This window comes from Polyergus mexicanus, unplaced genomic scaffold (assembly GCF_030449975.1).
Source record: "Polyergus mexicanus isolate NDT 795.1 unplaced genomic scaffold, iyPolMexi1.0 SCAF_9, whole genome shotgun sequence".
Lineage (NCBI taxonomy): Eukaryota > Metazoa > Arthropoda > Insecta > Hymenoptera > Formicidae > Polyergus > Polyergus mexicanus.
In genome coordinates, this window is record NW_027223329.1 from 4,654,249 (window position 1) to 4,674,426 (window position 20,178).

Below are 20,178 nucleotides of genomic sequence, written 5' to 3' on the forward strand. Positions count from 1 at the left end.
GTGAATCTTTCGATTAATGAACACAGATTGCAAATTTGGACGAGTTACATAGAAATAATCGAGAAATGTTTTGCCGACGAAATATTCTCAACCATTAATTTTATACTCAATTTTCATCGATGATATATATTTATATACATATTATATTCCATCTTCTTTAATAAAGTATCTTTATATAATTTTCTGAATTAATAAAGATAATAATGATATAAACATTGCGTCAATAAAATATTTGTCAATGTGTGAGTGTAAAATTCAATCTTACAAAGTATTTATAATAATTTATGCATTACATATTTGGTAACTTGGGCTGTTTAATATATTTACAGGCTACAAAAATGGACTTAATCTTTTTGATATTGTGCGCCTTGTTCGTAGTTTTAATAATTCCCGCAATTATATCGATAGTACATCATCAATACGTTCTTCGACAAAAGCTCAAAAATATTTCTCAGATCGGTAGATTTCCTTTTAGCATGGCATTTAAATTAATGAAGCAAACGGACTATGGTAAAAATCTTATACATAAGATATTGTTATTATATGCTTTTACAAATATTGTTTATATATTTTTAGTAAAAAGTTTAAAGGAATTAATAAATGAAAAAAAAAATTGTCATTTACTGTAAATCAGTATAATAATTAGTAAATTTTGTCACAAAAACAAAGTAATACTAAATATCTAATTATGTACTTATCGTAGAACGCAAACAGTGGCTTGAGCAATATATGTTTCATTCTAAAGAAGGTATTTTTATAATTAGGGTTGGCATGAAACCGTTCATTCATATCTATAAACCCGAATTTTTAGAGGTAAGAATGAAAAGAATCTTACTAATAGTATAACAAAATCTTATAGTAAAGTATCGGTTATATTTTTTGCGATGTAAATGTGTGTGTATAAATAGTAATTTAATATCGTAAGAAAACAAAACTTTTTTTCAATAGTTAAATAGAGTAAACTTTCATAAACATATCATTATCAATTATTAAAATGTTTTTTGATCTAATAGAGAAAAAGAATTTTAATCAGTAATACAATTGTTGTTATTGCATATATGAAAAATATGTCCATATTTTGCTATTATAATGAATTATTTAATATTATAACAAAATAAAGAAACAAATTTAATATTAAAAATTAAATATGACAAATTTAACAAATAAAAATTTTATTAAATTAAAAATTTGTTAAATTGAGCGAATTTAACAAGTTTAATGTTACAACAAAACTTCTTTTTTCGGTGAAATAGAACAATTTTTGCTGATTCAATTTAATTATTTAAAAATACAAATTTATTGTTAAAGTAAAATAATTTATAATTATTAATAAGTGCTTTTAGCTGTTCATTGTTTTGGTGATTGTAAAATAAACAATAATTTATTATTTTAAAAAACAATATTATTTGTGTGTGTTGTATCGTATCGAATTTGTACGTGCGCAGATAGTGTCGGTACATCTTACTGTTTATTTGAAAAGACTCTCTTGTTTGATGATTATTTGAATATGTTTATTTGAAAAGATAATTCGCTTGATGATCTTTGCAACTTATATAGGAAGAAAAATATGCAGACTTAGCGGATGATATTTTACATCTCGGAAGTAAATTTAGATCTATAATATTGACAATGAAAGAAAGATTTGGTTGAACAATTAATTTTTTGTTAAAAATAATTTTGATAAATTATGACGCGATAATCACGAAATGCGCGAATATCTCGAAAATCATCCGATGGTGGAAACATCTCCGCTCGATCCTCGCGATGCATTTTTCGGCAGCCGCACGGGAAATATCGTGACTCGTTATGAGGTTACGGGTACGGAGAAAATACGATACGTGGACGTGTGCTCTTTGTACCCTCTTTGTTCCCAATCGACCATCCGGATATTTACGTCGGCGAGGAATGTTCCGCAATAATCGGAAGGGCACCGAATTATAATTTCGATACGATTGAAGGGCTCATACGTTGCAGAGTACTCCCACCACGCGACCTATTTCATCCGGTACTCCCATATCGTGTGCAGGGAAAATTGCTTTTTGCTTTATGCCGCAGTTGTTGCGAAACATTTTCGCAGGTGCCCTGTACACATGACGATGCTCGTGAACGCGAATTCGAGGGTACGTGGGTGACCTGTGAATTACGCAAGGCCAACGGAAAGGGTTATCTCGTGACAGCTGTAAGCGAGATTTGGCAATATAAAGTTAGCCAATTCGATCATACGACACGTCAAGGCGGATTGTTCACCGAATATATAAATACATTCTTGCAGCTTAAACAAGAAGCCAGTGGATGGCCGTGTGAATGCGGGGAAAACGACGACGATGCTAAAGAACGATATCTGAGGGAGTACGAGAAAACCGAAGATATCGTTCTTGATAAACGTAACGTTACTCGGAATCCCGGTTTACGTTCTGTCGCGAAGCTGTGCTTAAATTCTTTTTGGGGAAAATTCGGTCAGCGATCCAATTTACCAAATACCGAAGTCGTGAGAACGCCTCAGCGTTTTGCGACATTGATGATGAGTGCTGAGCACGAGATAACCGGCATATTACCCGTAAACGACGAAGTAATATATCTTTCGTGGCGATTGCGACAAGACGCTGTCATTCCCTCACCGATAACGAATGTTGTAATAGTTGCATATACGACGGCGCAGACGCGTTTAAAATTATATTCTTATTTAGAGCGATTAGATCGTCGCGTTTTGTATTATGATACGGATTCATGTATTTACGTGAGTAGCGGTGACCCGAACGTATGAACCACGTACGGGAAATTTTCTAGGCGATATGACGGACGAACTTGAAAGTTACGGCCGCGGTAGCTATATCGAGACGTTCGTATCTGGTGCCCTAAATTTTATACGTACATTGTTCGTGCACCGGACGGACGAACACACGAATGCTGCAAAGTGAAGGGCATAACCTTAAATTTTGAAAACTCTCAACTAATCAATTTTCTTAGTATTAGAAATTTGATGTTAGCTAAAGAAAGGGTAGGGGAAAATGAAGAAAATGAGGAAGAATCGGCTGGAACTTCGATAAACTTACGGTTTAGAGCAATTTGGCGTACTGTGTTTCATGAGCTGGTAACACGCTATGAAACTGAAGTATGTGCTCCTGTATTGATGAAACGTAAATTTATCAATAGTCATTGTTCGTTACCATACGGCTATGTAGCAGAACGGTAATTTTTCTTCTGTGTTTTCTCAACTCTCGTTTTTAAAGTTGCAATATAACGAATTCGCGTATTTTCCCTCGTGCTAAGAGATAATCTTTTTTGCTACGCAATATAGTTATATTTAATTGTAAATAAGAATTTTTATTGTACAAATATTTTTATGTAAAATAATTTTTTATTGTACAAAGCATAATATTCTTATGTAAGAAATATAAATAAATATAAATAAAACTGTTTTTAAAATAATGCTACGTAAAAACATTTTCTCTTTTCCTATCCTTTCTTCCCCCGACGTCTCCGTGACGTCATAGTCTCCGTCCTAAGTCTCAGCGTCAAACAGCCTCAGGTACCCGTATATATTCCAAGACCCTTTCTAACGTCTCCAGCGATGTTGTTACCGTATGTCTATCTGTGCAGCGGGGCGCACCCCCCTCGGACAATCGTACCCGTACATGCACGCACGTGTTCGTTACCACGTCATAGCATCTAGTTTATTCTAGCAGTACCTTATCCAACTTTCTCTTTTCAACAGGAAGGGTGGAAGAGGGTGGGCGACATATAGCGTACATCTCCCCTGGCTTTCCTCTAAGGGGGGCGATAGGACGATGTTGTATACCGCACGATATCTTTCGGTTTTCCGTAAGGGGAGGGGAAGCTGGATGCCTTATGCTTATGTCTAGACGCGTCTCCAGTCTCGACAGTCGCCGTTTTGTCGGTTGTTGTCACGTCTGCTTTCCGGCAGACATCTTGCCCGCTTTCTCCCTCGCACTATTTTTTGGCTCGTTTTTCCAACCCACTTTTTTAAATCGACGGAACCGTCGGAACCTATCGGAGGACTGGGCACTATGGGGAGAACCAATCGGACCGCCAGGACCACTATCTTAGCGCTGGACTACTCTCCATAAATACTACGTTTAACTTCTATTCTAATAAGTTTTCAGCTAGCTTAGCATACTAGGACCCTGTTTGGAGAGGCGGAGGACTCAGGTTCGAGCCCGAGCATGTTCACGCGACCGATAAAATAAAAAATAAAAAAAAATAAAAAAATAAAAAATAAAAAAAATAAAGAACTACTCTCCATAAATACTACGTTTAACTTCTATTCTAATAAGTTTTCGGATAGCTCAGCATACTAGGACCCTGTTTGGAGAGGTGGAGGACCCAGGTTCGAACCCGAGCATGTTCACGCGACCGAAAAAAAAAAATAAAAAATAAAAAAAAAAATAAAAAAATAAAAAATAAAAAAATAAAGAACTACTCTCCATAAATACTACATTTAACTTCTATTCTAATAAGTTTTCGGATAGCTCAGCATACTAGGACCCTGTTTCGAGAGGTGGAGGACCCAGGTTCGAACCCGAGCATGTTCACGCGACCGAAAAAAAAATAAAAAAAAATAAAAAAAATAAAAAAATAAAAAATTTAAATGGAAATTTGACTCGTAGACGTCCACGAGGCCCCTCCACTTTTTTCCCACAGACACCCTTAGGGGGGAGGGCCCCAGACAGGCACAGCAGGGGTCGGCGCCAGTGGCCGAGGAGTGGGGGTTTGTTTTGACGCCCCATAGTGCCCACTAACTACTATTAATATTTAATTATACTCATTAATGGACAAGCATTTTATTTTTATGACAGTAAATTTTATAAGGAACAAAACTATTTTAGTTATAATTTTCCGTTCAAGTTTTCAATATATCGAAAATTTTCAAGTACATAAAAATTTTTTATGTGAAAGATTATTAGATCGTTCAAAACTTTTCATGTTCTTCAGAAAAAATTAGAACGATTAAGAACTTTTTGAGAACTCTTCATTCGACGTTATTCAAATCAAATTATGACATATTCCGGATCGGATTAAATATTTTGCGAAATTTTCATCAGATTTTTGAAATTTTAATCAACTTTTAAATTTACCTTGTAATCTTCACGAGTACATCTATCGATTGTGGATAGTGGCGGATGTAATCTTAGACTCTCGGCTATCGTCTGATCCAGATACTTCATGTCCTGGAACGCTTCGTATGTCCAGCCGTGCTTGTCGATTGCCCGGTTAATATCCTGTCTGGCCAGTTTCTGATACGTGGAATGTTTCGCCAGTTCCAATAGGGTGAAGGATATGCAACTAGCACTCGACTCAAAGCCCGACAAGAAAATACCAGACTGATATAATAAATTTTCACCCTCAAATTCTGTGGTAAATATTTAGTATTTATTATTTTTTATCACTCATTATTTTCATTATTTCATTTACGCGATTTCTTTGTTAATGAACTTTATTAATAAATTTTATTAATGAACTTTAATATTATAAACGTTAAATGAAAATATCATACATAAATATTATACGAAGAATTAAGATGTCATGTAGAAACATATTAAAACGTAGAGATGATAAATCACATACAAATATTACAATAGAAAATTTATAACGATAATAAAATATTGTTAAAATTATAAATCTCAGGATTATCAAACAATATAAAAAGTACATCGACGCAATTTTGACTTTTTTATAATAAGACGTTCGAATATTTTCAGACAAAAACGTGGTAATAAAATAAATCGCGATTCAAAGCTACTTACTATAATCGGGATTCTGCTTGCTATGCTTTAACTGGAGCAGAAAGTCGATAAAATCACCTCGTTTCTCACCGGTTTTTTCACGATTTTTCATAGCGTTCCAGAAGACTTTTGCTACAAAAGAAGTGTTTACAAGAATTCTCGTACCAATCAGGTCTATCAGTTCAGGCATGAAGAACACCGTAATAAGGGCGACCATTCTTCTAAATCCGTGAAAGAATTTGTAAACTAAAAACATTCTCAAGTTATTACAATTAAATGAATGTTAAGAATTTTTCATCGCTATTAGAATTTCAGTCGATGATATAGATGTCAAAGTAAGAATGGATTAAATAAATAATAATTTATCAAAAATTTGTTAATCCAATTAGTTTAGTTTTTTAAAGTTTTAAAACATTTTGTATATTTTTTACTATTTTATTTATTAAAATTAAATTATAAATTTAAATAAACTACACACACACACACACACACACACACATATCGTAATTTTTTTTGGTATCCATAACATAATATTATTTAATAGAATTTCCATTTTTTTTCGTAATATCATATAACTGACAATGTTACGATAGGAATTGTTTTTATACTTAGTACGTATCACATGATAAACAATATTAACTTTATTTGATTTGGTCCGCTTTTGCTATTAATTAGAATTTTTAATATAATATATATTGTTAAATTCAAAGGGGATACCTTCAGTTGAGAATTCCTCATTCGGATAATGGAAGGTGTCCATCTTGGTACCGAGTGCAATCGAAGCGAATAAATCGGTAGTATACTTGTAACTGAGTTCTTGGGCATCCACCAGCTTCACATCGTCGTGATCCGCAGGATAATGTTTGAGATAATCCATCATTGGATCTCCGATCTCCATCATCAGCGGGAACATCCGTTTTAGCTTGCTTATGGTTAACGTGGGCGTGAACTTGGTTCGCACGTATTTCCAGATCGGATTGTTCAGACCAAATAAATTCTTCATACCGATACTGTCCCTTTGTTTGGAACCGGCAAAATGGCGATCGCAGAAATTATGAAAATCGCGGATCATAAATTGCTTTATAATGTCTGGATCGCGCAATAACAGGCACGGTTTGTGGAAAATGTAAAAGCCGATGAAGGGCGCGTCCGTACGGGCTGCTTTATACAGTTGACCGATGTGCCATCCTGGTGCAGTACGAAAGAGCACGGCATTTTTGAAATTACCGAAGATTAAATTGCTCGTGAGAGATCAACGCCGCGTTGTTTCCAATAGCTTAGTTTATATCTGAGCGATAGAGAGTAACAATAGAGTATAAATATATATTTTATAAGCACTGAATATATATATATATATAGTATTTTATAGTATATATATATATATATGTCAAGCGTATACTTTGAGACCACTTCGATTTTAGTTATAAATGTGTGTAATACAACCTCAATAACATATCCCAATTTATAAAATTATTTATAAGTCAATAATTTTAAAATTATATAGGTTTCTTATATACAATGCATACTTTGAGGACTGAAATATATATATAATAAGCAATACTTCGGAGACAGTCCCGAAATTATGCGATTTACATATATGACGGAAAATTTTATCCTGTCCTCAAAACATGCGTTTAAATTTGAGGTCTTTCTTATATTAACAGTATACTTTCAGAATTAATATATATATATAATGAACAGATACTTCGGAGACAGTTCCCAAAATATGCGATTCTCCTATGTGATAGAAATTTTTATTCTATTCACAAAATATATATTTAAATTTAAAGTCTTCTTTATATTAATTTCTTACTTTGAGAAAATACGTATATAAATTTCTATTTTATATAGGAATTGCATAATTGGGGACTTGTCTCCAAAGTATCCGTTTATTATATATACATTTGTCCTCAAAGTATGCGGTAAATATATGAAAGATCTTATATATGTAGAATATCTCATAAGATCCATAAAATAATTTATTAGTGTATTCTAGACGTAAAAACAGAGTAAAAAATTCTAATACAAAAATGTTGAGGCTGCAATAATTTTTGAGTTATAATTGATCAAAGTTTGCCAATGATACCGCAAAGAACTCGCGCGGTCAGGCTTGTAACTATGCATACATGTTTTTTTTCAAGTCAGTGTGATATTAATTTTTACGGCACAGCTGATTTTATTTTGTTGTTTGAAAAAATCAATAACAGTTGACAGATCGGTACGCGCATGTTTAGTTATGGGTCGCACTAGTTTTATGCGATATCATTGGCAAATTTGATCGCTTATAATTCAAAAACTATTGCCTCAACATTTTTGTATTAAAATTTTTTACTTCACTTTTTAGAATGCGTTAGTAAATTATTGTACGGAAGTTGTGCGACACTCTGTATAATAAACGAATACTTTGGAAACCGTTCCCATATTATGCGATTCTTATATATGATGGAAATTTATATTGTGTTCACAAAGTACGGATTAAGTTTGAAGTTTTCTTTATATTAATTGCATATTTTGAGGATATATATATACAGGCTATTCGATAATTCGTGAATCACCTTTCACGTACATGTAAAGCGTGTTAAACTAAGTAGAAAAATTCTTTATTATCTTGTGATATTCGCAATAATTAATGAAACATAAATTATAAATAATCAGCCAATTTGCGTGACTACAAGCGCGCGTTGAGAAGAGACAGCTGACTCGAGGTTCAGCATGCGTTACTCGTACATAGCTATTGTTTTTGTAAAGCGCTCCTCTCCGCTCTGTCGTGCGCCAAGCAACTATGTAACATTAGACTGTTTTTATTTTGCCGCATGCTTATTAACGACGTAAGCCTAGATTGTCTTTTCTTATATTGGCACGAAGATTGACTGATTTTCTTTAATTAATTTCTCATTAATTATTGCGAAAATCGCAAAATGATAGAGGTACTTTTCTCGGACACCCCTGTATATAAATTTCTATTTTATATAGGATTGTAAAGGATTTGCATAATTTAGGACCTGTCTCCAAAGTATCCAGTTATTATATTTATTTGTATATTTGCTCAAAGTATACGGTTAATATATGAAAGATCTTATATATATAATAAACGAATATTTTCTAGTTCTCATATTAATAGGAAATTCTTATTCTCCATGAAATACACGTATTTAAACTTGAAATTTTTTTTAAATTAACTATATTCCGCATATTAAATTGAAATAATTGTTTACATCTAAGAGGTAGCGTGATATTAGTTAATTTTCTGCAAACAAATTATATTTATTTATTATCAAAACTAAAAACTTTTTTGTCATATCAATATTATTATTTAATTATTTTAATTTTTAATTTTTAAAATTTTAAATATGTACATGACATAATTTTATTTTGTACATTTTACATACTTCGGAATCATAAAATACGTCGAATAAGACTTAAGATAGCATATTTTATTATGCATGTTATAATTAAATTATTATTGGAAAGATAATAATCATATTACTTTGCAATATTTTTTAATATGTTAGCTTGTTATAATATGTAATGTTTTTTTATCATTTCTTATTTTATATTATGTTAAATATATACATCCAATTAAATATATACAATCCACTACTGTTTATATTTTTTTAGTCTATAACATAGAAATATTTTTATATTGCATTAAAGTATTCTATATATTATTGGTTTGGTATTAATGTATGAATAAACAGTAAATAATTAATATATATTTACATCTAAATAAAAATTTGCTTTTAATTTAATAAATAAAAATGTGTTATTAGTATTTTATTTATGTTAAGGATTAATGAAAGAAATTATACATCAAGAATGAAGTTGCAAAGAAAAATGTTTTAATAGGAATCTTAATTGAAATTTAAATATAACATTCTAATAGAACATTTTAATAAAAAAATATTGCATGACATACAACAGTATATAAAACAATTACTTAAATCAAATATCACAATTACTTAAAGTACTATTGCGATGTTTACAATAACTTAAGCTAAGTAACTAAACTAAGTAACTAAAACAAAAATATGCAAATATAATTATAAAAAAATAAATTTTTTTATTCAAAATATTTTTAACTTTAATTTGACGTAAAATACGTTATGTACTTAAAACTATTATATAACCAATTATTTTACTTTTGATATTCGTATAGTTTCTATGTTGATAATATTATTTAATGCTTGTATCTTTGATATTAATTTTAATAATTGTTCCTTTGTAAAAATTAAAGTTTCTTAAAATTAAAATACTGAATGAAATTAATACATATTCTATACTTAATTAATTTAGCATTAGGATAATTAAAAAAAAAGTGACAGAAAAGTAAAAAAAGAAAAAGAGATAATAAGAAGAATCAGTAAAAAAAAATGAAGAAAATCGAAATAATGAAAATAGAAAAAAAAATTTTTAAATATTAGAGGCGAAAAAACGATAAACAAGGAAAAATAAAAGGAGAAAATAACATAAAAAGAAAATATTAATATATGAAACATGAAAGAGTAGTGTATATAGTAACTTCAGAAAGCAAATAAAATCATTTCAATTTTTGGAAATCTGATATGCCTCATGACGAGTGTCAGCTCTTCGTTGATTATCAATCCACGATTTTATATGTTGAGGTTGTCTCTTCTTTAAACATTTATATTTATTAATTGCATTTTGACAATCCTTAAGAGATGGTAATTGTGATAATGTAAAAATGTTGCCAAAATGTTTTGAAATTGCATTCTTTTCTTCCTCACTCCATCTTATACGTTTTGTTTTTCCATACGGCGAAGCTGAATTAAATGAAAAGAAAATTAATATAATTAAAATAATAAAAAATATACAATTCGAAAATTATAAAAAACGGGTAAAAAATTTACTTAATACTTATTAAATAAATATAAATAATAAGACTCACTGCTACGACGTTTACGAATTTGTTTTCTTTGTTCATTGCATTCCAAATTTTCTTTGTTACATTGAGAAGCTAAGTGAAATAAAGAAATCAATCTAATTAAATTATAAAATAATAAAAAGTACATTAAATTACAAATTACAAATTAGAAAAATAAATAAAATAAAATTTACTAAATCTATATTGATTAAATATGATTAAATATTTTGATTAGAAAAACAACAAGAAAACTCACTATTATGAGATTCATAAGAAGACCTATTTGCATCAGTAGAAGAACCCTCGGTGTTATTATTATTATCCGATTCTGGTATATAAATATTTCTTTGCGCAACCTCTTCGGAAGTGACGCTTAATTGCGATACACTGTCAGTGTCAGATATATTATTACAGTCTTCATTCTCGTTTTCATTTAAGTCATTTCCCATTGCTGCTTCCAATAATCGAGATACATCCGTCATTTCTCTTACAGGAACCGGTATTCGATAAATACTTTTGTGTATTTCTTTGGCATGCCCCATAAAATTAGCGAGATTATCGACTTGAGTATCTTCAATATTTAACATTGCAGTATAAGTAGCAATTTGTTTTCGAAGCATAGTTCCCCGTAAAGAAGATGGAATAGTTGCACCACATTCACGAGAAAATTTTCTTATAAGAGGACAGGCTCTTAAATATTTTTTTTTTAATTTATTTGCATTTGGAACACTAAAGATATATTCGTTATTAGATTTTACTCCAGCTCGTTTACGATATTTAAGAATCGTATCTATAGATTTTATTACAATTGCCTCGAGTAAAACAGGCACGGTTCTACCTAATTTGCCGCGAATAGTTATTCGTGTAAATCTTTTTGCGTATTGTTGAGATTCTTTAGAGAGTTTTTCATAAAGATCGGGATTTACATTCTTATCCAAAATTTCCTGATTTTTGTAATCTGTCATTGTAAGTCTTTCGATTTCACCCGCTCTTCTGCGATTAAATATTTGAACCAAGATTAATGTACACTCAGTTAAGATTTTCCATGATGATAAATCAAATTCTTTTTCTAAAGTATAAAGAGAAGTTTCACATTGTTTTCTCAAATAATCATATAGTAATTTAATGTCTTGTTTTGATGGAATAATAACTTTCTTTTGTCGTTTATATTTTATTTGATCTTCTACAGCTTTTCTATTTATTACAGTCGGAACTTCTTCATGCCATAAAACAAGAAAATCATCAACAGCTTGTTTTCTCTTATAATCTTGCTTTTTTATGCATTCAGCCTTTAATGTACTTGCACACTTTTTTAATAAAGTAGTCAATGTATTAGCAACTGCAGGTGTTTTAAACCACATTATAGATCTATCCCACTTAGCAACTATTCTAAGAGCGCTTACAGCTGAATTAAAATTTTGTGGCTGAAAAATTAATTGAAAATCATTAATTTCTTTATTAATCTCTTGAATGGCAAGTTTATAACGTCCCAGCAATCTTAAATGTGCTCTTATCATATCATGTTGATGAGTATTCGTATATCTTTCACAGAGTTTATTGCCAAATAATATCAATAATTCATCATACTTGATGCATTTTGTAACTGTGTCATCTCTTAAAACAGGGAATACAATTTCGCGAAGAGTTTTAGTAGCAGAAGTATGAATATATCCTGTTAATCGTCTACCCATGACAGTAATTTCACGTACACCTTTCTTATGTGTTGTTTTACATTTACTGTAGTGGATACGTATAGTATCTTTTGAATAAAAACCTTTACAATTCGTACAACAAATATAATTGTCAGCAGATTTTTTATATTTAGCCTGACACTGTCTAACTGTTATTAATGTACCTGTATTTAATTTGTTATATGTATTATGTAAATAATTTCCGTGATTACGGATAGCTGCAATAACTTTCGCCCGTTCATGTATTCCTTTTTTAATATGTATAAACTTTTGTACATCAGCTTCCGTTTTATGTTTTATTTCAAGATGTCGAGCAAATTTTGTTTGTAACTTTTTACAGTATGGGCAAAAGTATTTCTTGATTGTTCTTTTCAAAGAGGAATCTTTTGAATACGGAACTTGTACTTTGCGAATATCAAGAGGTGATACATCATGAATTTGAACAGAATTAAGTTCCATTGATGAGTTACTTTGCATCGAATGAGACTGTGAAGTTCTATGAGTATTATCAGTATTATTCTTATTGGAACTGTTAGTATTATCATTTAAAGAATAATCTGAGGTTTTTGCTAGCTCGTTACTATTATCACATTTATTATTATTTTCTTGATCATCATAATTATCACGAATGTTATTTTTAACATTATCACAATTATTATCATCTTTATTTTCAGTTGAAGATATTAGCTAATCATCGCCAATAGCATTTAAAATTTCTGTAGCACCACTAGGTATTGAACTTTCAGACGTATCATTTTGAACTATACTATTTTTTGTTGCAGTTTTCTCTAAGATTACAATTTTAGTAGATTGATTAACATTAGTAGTGTAATGTTGAATATTATTTAGTGTTGATAATTGAATGTCAGAATTATTTTGCGATTTGTTATTATGTGTAAAACCAGAAATTTGTTGTACTATATGATCATTATCAATATGGTTAGTAGTTGTAGAATCAAATATGTTACTTAATTGAATATAAGGTACATGCAATGTTTCTTTATTAATCGGTGTAGAGCAGGAAACTAATTGCATTGCATCATTGCATTGATCATTATCTTTAACGACAGAATATTTTGATTTCTTTTCCTTTGTATTTTGAAATGATTCATTTTCTATTTTTTCTTGAAGTGTTTTTAATTTATCTTCTGATTCTGAAAATTTCATTATTATTTCATAATTTAACATATATTGATGAAACAAATTTTATATTTTAATGTTAATTATATAATATTAATGCAATAAAATTAATTGCTGCTGTATAATAAAATATTAATATAAATAAAAGAATCAAATCACTAATATATGTTTGATAATTACTATATTAAATATAATGTAAAGTATCAAGAAAATGTTTTAATTTATATAATCTATATAAATAATAATTTATTACTTTATCATAAATTTTCTTAAGAATGATATTTTTTTATAAACATACCAGATGTTTTAACCAAACAACCATTATACTTAGTCCCATTTTTGTATTTAATAATGCAGTTTTTTCCTTGAATAATTTTTACACGTTTTGATTGTAACACGTAATGTTCTCCATTATCAAACTGTACTAAAGAATACATTTCTGAAAGCAAGCAATTTAATTTACAAAAAATATAAGTAATAATAAATAATACATTTTAAAAATTTATTTACGAATAGGAAAATGGTAAGTTAAACATAAGAACAGTGATCTTATAACATTCTTTTAGTTAATAACATGATCATTCTGAAAAATATTATAAATTTCCTATACGATGAAGACATTTTTTCAAAATAATTAATTAATTGATGATGATTGAATATAATTTTTATTAAAATATATCAATAATTCATTATAAAAGAAAAAAGTGATGAATGTCTTATGAATAATAATCATAAATATTGTCATAGTACTTATCATAATTTTGTTAACATCATTAATTTAAAATTAATATATTTAAATAATACTGCCCATTGTCCACATTATTTGTCTCTTACACAATAATTTGAATTTATTTTTGTATTATTAAGGAAAACATATACAGTACATACAGAATCATAAAGACAAAAATTTACTTGTAATCTAACCTCTTTATCTGCGAATTTTTATTATGTCAGTTTAACTTACTACACAAGACAAACACATTATATTATTAATCATATTCTAATAAATATTTGATGAAGTTTAATGTAAACTTACTCCTGAATTGCATTTAACGATAAGTACGCACTAATAAGAAGTAAAACACTATTGATAATAATGTTCCAAAATCGGTCCGGTTTCTCGCGTACGGTAGATACACTATCAGTAAAGTACAACGTAAAATAAGGTGTCGGTAATATCCTGGTAAATTTTTAATTTCATGTTTTTAATTGTTGTTCCATTTCTTATATCCGGGTATTTACATTTTTTATTCTTTTCATTAACATTATTATATTAATATTATACACGTATAATCCATATATGTAATAAAAAATATATACTTATCCGCAAAAAAATGAGTCATCAATTAGCACAAGTTTTTGCCATTTTTGAATTGCGATAACATATATCGTGAATAACATATATAGTGAAATATTATCATATTGAAATAAACCAATTCTTAAATTAAGGCTTGAACATTTCTCTAACCCTAAAGATTAAAGATCAAAATTGAATTATAATTAAGCTTTAATTTAAGTGTTAGTTTATCTCAATACAATGATTTTTCACTGAGTTATCGCAATTTAAAAATGATAAAAAAATTGTGCTAACTTTTGGTGGCATGTTTTTCTATGGATGAATGTATAAACAAACGTAATAAGTTAGTTTCAGACGCAAGACAAGATTATTATACATATAATATTAACGTGGAAAATAAAATGCGAAGATTAATGGAGAATCTCAATTAACGGAGATAAAAATTGTTAGAAAATCGTCACAAATCCGCGATGGAACGACGAGTCACAGAGCTGGTGACATTGCTAAACCGCCGAAGAAATTGTGTTGTTACTAATTTCTCGAAAATTATTACAAAAACCGCAAAATAATACAGAATTACATTCAGCATTTCTATTCCGCACTTTACCCGCATTAAGAGAAGTTTCCCGCACCTTATATACACATATAAATTGTACTTTTTATATAAATAATTTTATTATGCACACAATATTGACAATAAATTAAATGACTTTATTTATAAACAGAAAATAATAACATTAGAAAATAATGTCTTTATATAGTGTTTATATATATACAGGGTGTCCTATTTTAAACATTCGAACCGAATATCTAAAAAAACTGAGCCCGGTAGATAAAAATGTTTAAAACAAAAGTTTTATGATTTGAAGGGGAACATATAAAATAATACCTATGGTTTGACCTTAGGTGACGTCAAAGTCAGGGCAAGGTTACCTTAAATTGTTTAAATAGAACAACTATATTTTTTTATAGAAATCGATTCCTCGTAATATTCTGCATAAAAAATTATAAAGATAATATGATCAAAAAGTTAACAGTTTACGAGATATTTAATATTTTAATTTGACAAGCTTACATAAACTAATAAATATCTCGTAATATTGCATTTCTCGATGATCATACTTTAACACTTTTATGCACAAAATAATGACAGAAATTACTTGGTATAAAAAAATATATAGTTTTGTTTTTAACAAAAAATATGTAATTTGCAACTAACATTTTTTTTTTAAACTGTGTATTACATTATGTTATTTAAAAAATGAATAACAGATCGGTACGCGTGTATGTTTAGTTATCCGCCTAAGCGCCTAAGTTCTACATATCATTGGCAAACTTTGATCACTTATAACCCAAAAATTATGGCAGACTCAACATTTTTGTATTGCAATGTTTTATTCTATTTTACCTCTACAACGCGCTAATAAATTATTTTATGGATTTTATGAGATATTCTACATATATAAGATCTTTCATATATTTACTGCATACTTTGAGGACAAATGTATATATAATAAACGGATACTTTAGAGACAGGTCCCAAATTATGCAACTCCTATATAAAATGGAAATTTATATACATGGATATATTTTTCCTCTACAACACGCTCATAAATTATTGTATAGATTTTATGAGATATTCTGCATATATAATATTTCCCATATATTTTCCGCATAGTTTAAGGACAAATGTATATCAGTGCTGGGATTTACTTGCACATTTTGGCCCGATTTCGTGACTCACGCCTATTGCCCCCCACTCACCGCTCGTGCGTTAGCAACGAGTCGCCAGATACACGTAACTAAGGAACGCGACGCTTTGTCTCAGGAGCGTCCGTATATAAGAATGCCCAAATATAATAATAAGACAATACTTTTCTATATATGAAAGTTTTTCTTCAATATTTTATATCAATGAATTATAAAATATTGAAGAAAAACTTTTAATTATAAGAATTTTCGCGCTGTATTTAGACACATATGCCGATGTCATCTGTTATTCATTTTTGAAATAATTGTGATATTGATTTTTACGGCAAGGCTGATTTTATTTTATTGATTGAAAAAATCAATGACGAATCGGTACGTCTATATGTAGTTAGGCGCCTGAGCACGTGAGATCTACGCGATATCAGTGGTAAACTTTGATAGCTTATAACTCAAAAACTATTGCAGCCTTATTTTTGTTTAGAATTTTTTATTCTATTTTGATTCTAGCACACGCTAATAAATTATTGTACGGAAGTTGTGATCTCTTTTGTATAATAAACGAATACTTTGGAGACAGTTCCCAAATTATGCAAAGAGGAAGTTCTTATTCTGTCTATGAATTATGCGCGTTTAAACTTGAAATCTTTTTTAAATTAACTGTATATACAAGTTTTAAATCTTGAAATAACTGTTTAAGTCTAGGAACTAGCTTGATATTAACCCATATTAAGTTAGCCCCCCCCCCCCACCAACGCCAAATTAAGTCAAATACATCAAATAATTTAGTGCTAATTATGTGCTAATTAGTTGCCGTAGTCCGAATTTTGTTGCTCAAACCGTTTAGCAGGAATTTACATTCAAAGTGGGGGGTGCTAGCTTGACATTAAGCCAGCCCCCCCCATAGTGAAAAAAATATATAGAATGCTCGAATCAAAAAATAAAATACACTAGAATTTGTTGCTATTTTGTTGCTCTAAAATAACATAAAAATATTTTAAAAAAAGTATATTATTTAATTAATACCACTATATACTCAGTCTCGCCGCGCCGTACCATTCACTTGCGCGAAGTAAAAGTAAATAAAAAAATGTATTACTCGCATGTTTTTGGTACTAAAATAATCTGTAGACAATATACTATCGAAATAAATGAGAAACTGAATTTGTTGCTCGTCTTAAAGTATTAAAAATCGATACTTTGTCGACGCGGATCCTATATGACGCGCTTTCCTAATATACAGGGTGACCCATTTTAACTTAGGCAGCCAAATAACTCGAAAAATAAGCACACTACGAAAAAATGTTTAGAATCAAAATTTTGTCATTTCGAGGGGACGTACAATGACGTTAAAATGAGCCCCCCCACCCCTTCCCCTGGGCGGTGAGGGGGGGCTCATTTTAACGTCATTGTACGTCCCCCTCGAAATGACAAAATTTTGATTCTAAACATTTTTTCGTAGTGTGCTTATTTTTCGAGTTATTTGGCTGCCTAAGTTAAAATGGGTCACCCTGTATATTAGGAAAGCGCGTCATATAGGATCCGCGTCGACAAAGTATCGATTTTTAATACTTTAAGACGAGCAACAAATTCAGTTTCTCATTTATTTCGATAGTATATTGTCTACAGATTATTTTAGTACCAAAAACATGCGAGTAATACATTTTTTTATTTACTTTTACTTCGCGCAAGTGAATGGTACGGCGCGGCGAGACTGAGTATATAGTGGTATTAATTAAATAATATACTTTTTTTAAAATATTTTTATGTTATTTTAGAGCAACAAAATAGCAACAAATTCTAGTGTATTTTATTTTTTGATTCGAGCATTCTATATATTTTTTTCACTATGGGGGGGGCTGGCTTAATGTCAAGCTAGCACCCCCCATAGTGAAAAAAATATATAGAATGCTCGAATCAAAAAATAAAATACACTAGAATTTGTTGCTATTTTGTTGCTCTAAAATAACATAAAAATATTTTAAAAAAAGTATATTATTTAATTAATACCACTATATACTCAGTCTCGCCGCGCCGTACCATTCACTTGCGCGAAGTAAAAGTAAATAAAAAAATGTATTACTCGCATGTTTTTGGTACTAAAATAATCTGTAGACAATATACTATCGAAATAAATGAGAAACTGAATTTGTTGCTCGTCTTAAAGTATTAAAAATCGATACTTTGTCGACGCGGATCCTATATGACGCGCTTTCCTAATATACAGGGTGACCCATTTTAACTTAGGCAGCCAAATAACTCGAAAAATAAGCACACTACGAAAAAATGTTTAGAATCAAAATTTTGTCATTTCGAGGGGGACGTACAATGACGTTAAAATGAGCCCCCCCTCACCGCCCAGGGGAAGGGGTGGGGGGGCTCATTTTAACGTCATTGTACGTCCCCCTCGAAATGACAAAATTTTGATTCTAAACATTTTTTCGTAGTGTGCTTATTTTTCGAGTTATTTGGCTGCCTAAGTTAAAATGGGTCACCCTGTATATTAGGAAAGCGCGTCATATAGGATCCGCGGCGACAAAGTATCGATTTTTAATACTTTAAGACGAGCAACAAATTCAGTTTCTTATATATATATATAATATATATATAGAAATACTTAGAGAAAAAGACTCTATTAAAAACTCTAAAGGCATTATTTTCTAATATAAGAATATCGCATAAAACACCATTACATGAAACAATTATTTACTTAAATTTATTATTTATTTTAATTTACTTAAATTAAGTATCATAATTACTTAAAGTTTTTACTATTAGATTGCAATGTTTACAAAAATTAATTAATTAATTAAATAATTAATGTAAACAAAAATATATTTGTTATGAAAAAATAAATTTTTTATTTAAAATATTTTTATTTGGTAAATATGCATATTAAGGTCCCACCTCCACAGGATAGTGATGTTAACATATGTTGTCAACATCATCGTCCTAAGTGACCTTGACCTTGAAATAAGTGGCGGTCGCGATTCGTTAAAAAGTTATTAACAAAAAAAGATGGTAATTATGCAGTATAGGGGAGCCAGCTCCGATGACCTTGACTTTGACATATGTTGTCAAGGACATGACCCTGAGTAACTTTTCCTTATAACTTAATCGGCGGTCATTATTTATTAAAAAGTTATAAGAATAAGTTATAAGAATAAAGAAGTTTGAGAAATTTACCACTTTGTATCAGTACTAAAGGAAGTAATTGGCTAATATGTGTTTGCAGATACACTCACGGATGACGTTGACTTTGACATATGTTATCAACGTCATCGTCCTGAATGACCTTAATCTTGAAATAAGTGGCGGTTGCTATTCATTAAAAAAATATTAACAAAAAAGATAGTAAAGCTTAAGATTAAGGGCAACCTCACCGATTTCACTGACCTTGATATAGTTGTCAAGGACATAAATTTAAGTAACTTTTTCTTCTAATTTAATCGTCGCTCGTTGCTTATTAAAAAGTTATTAACAAAAAAAATTTGAAATATACCAAAGTACATGCATGGACAGAAAGCACGCGCGCGCGCACACACACACACACGGGCGGTGCAAGGGGGGCCTTCGGCCCCCCTCCCGCATCCTCCCCGCCGGTAGGTAGGGTGGACCTCGCTTTACAACTTACAAAGTACGTGCTACATTGTAAAGAAAGCAAGGTCCACCCTGTCTACCGGCGGGGTGGGTGCGGGAGGGGGGCCGAAGGCCCCC

At 30.2% G+C, this 20,178-nt stretch overlaps 2 protein-coding genes across 2 annotated transcripts; one reads left to right on the plus strand and one right to left on the minus strand.

The window, feature by feature from the left end:
• Window positions 1-1,706: 1,706 nt before the first annotated feature.
• Window positions 1,707-3,193, plus strand: LOC138936474 (uncharacterized). Its single transcript, XM_070301903.1, has 4 exons — window positions 1,707-1,855; window positions 1,975-2,663; window positions 2,746-2,914; window positions 2,968-3,193. The coding sequence occupies exons 1-4, from the start codon at window positions 1,707-1,709 to the stop codon at window positions 3,191-3,193; spliced, it is 1,233 nt and encodes a 410-aa protein (XP_070158004.1).
• A 666-nt stretch (window positions 3,194-3,859) lies between these two features.
• On the minus strand, window positions 3,860-12,317 carry LOC138936475 (uncharacterized). Its single transcript, XM_070301904.1, is given in 8 exon segments — window positions 3,860-4,075; window positions 5,097-5,371; window positions 5,766-5,990; window positions 6,462-6,992; window positions 6,995-7,032; window positions 10,351-10,525; window positions 10,651-10,719; window positions 10,883-12,317. Coding segments are annotated over 8 exon segments (2,964 nt in total).
• Window positions 12,318-20,178: the final 7,861 nt, after the last annotated feature.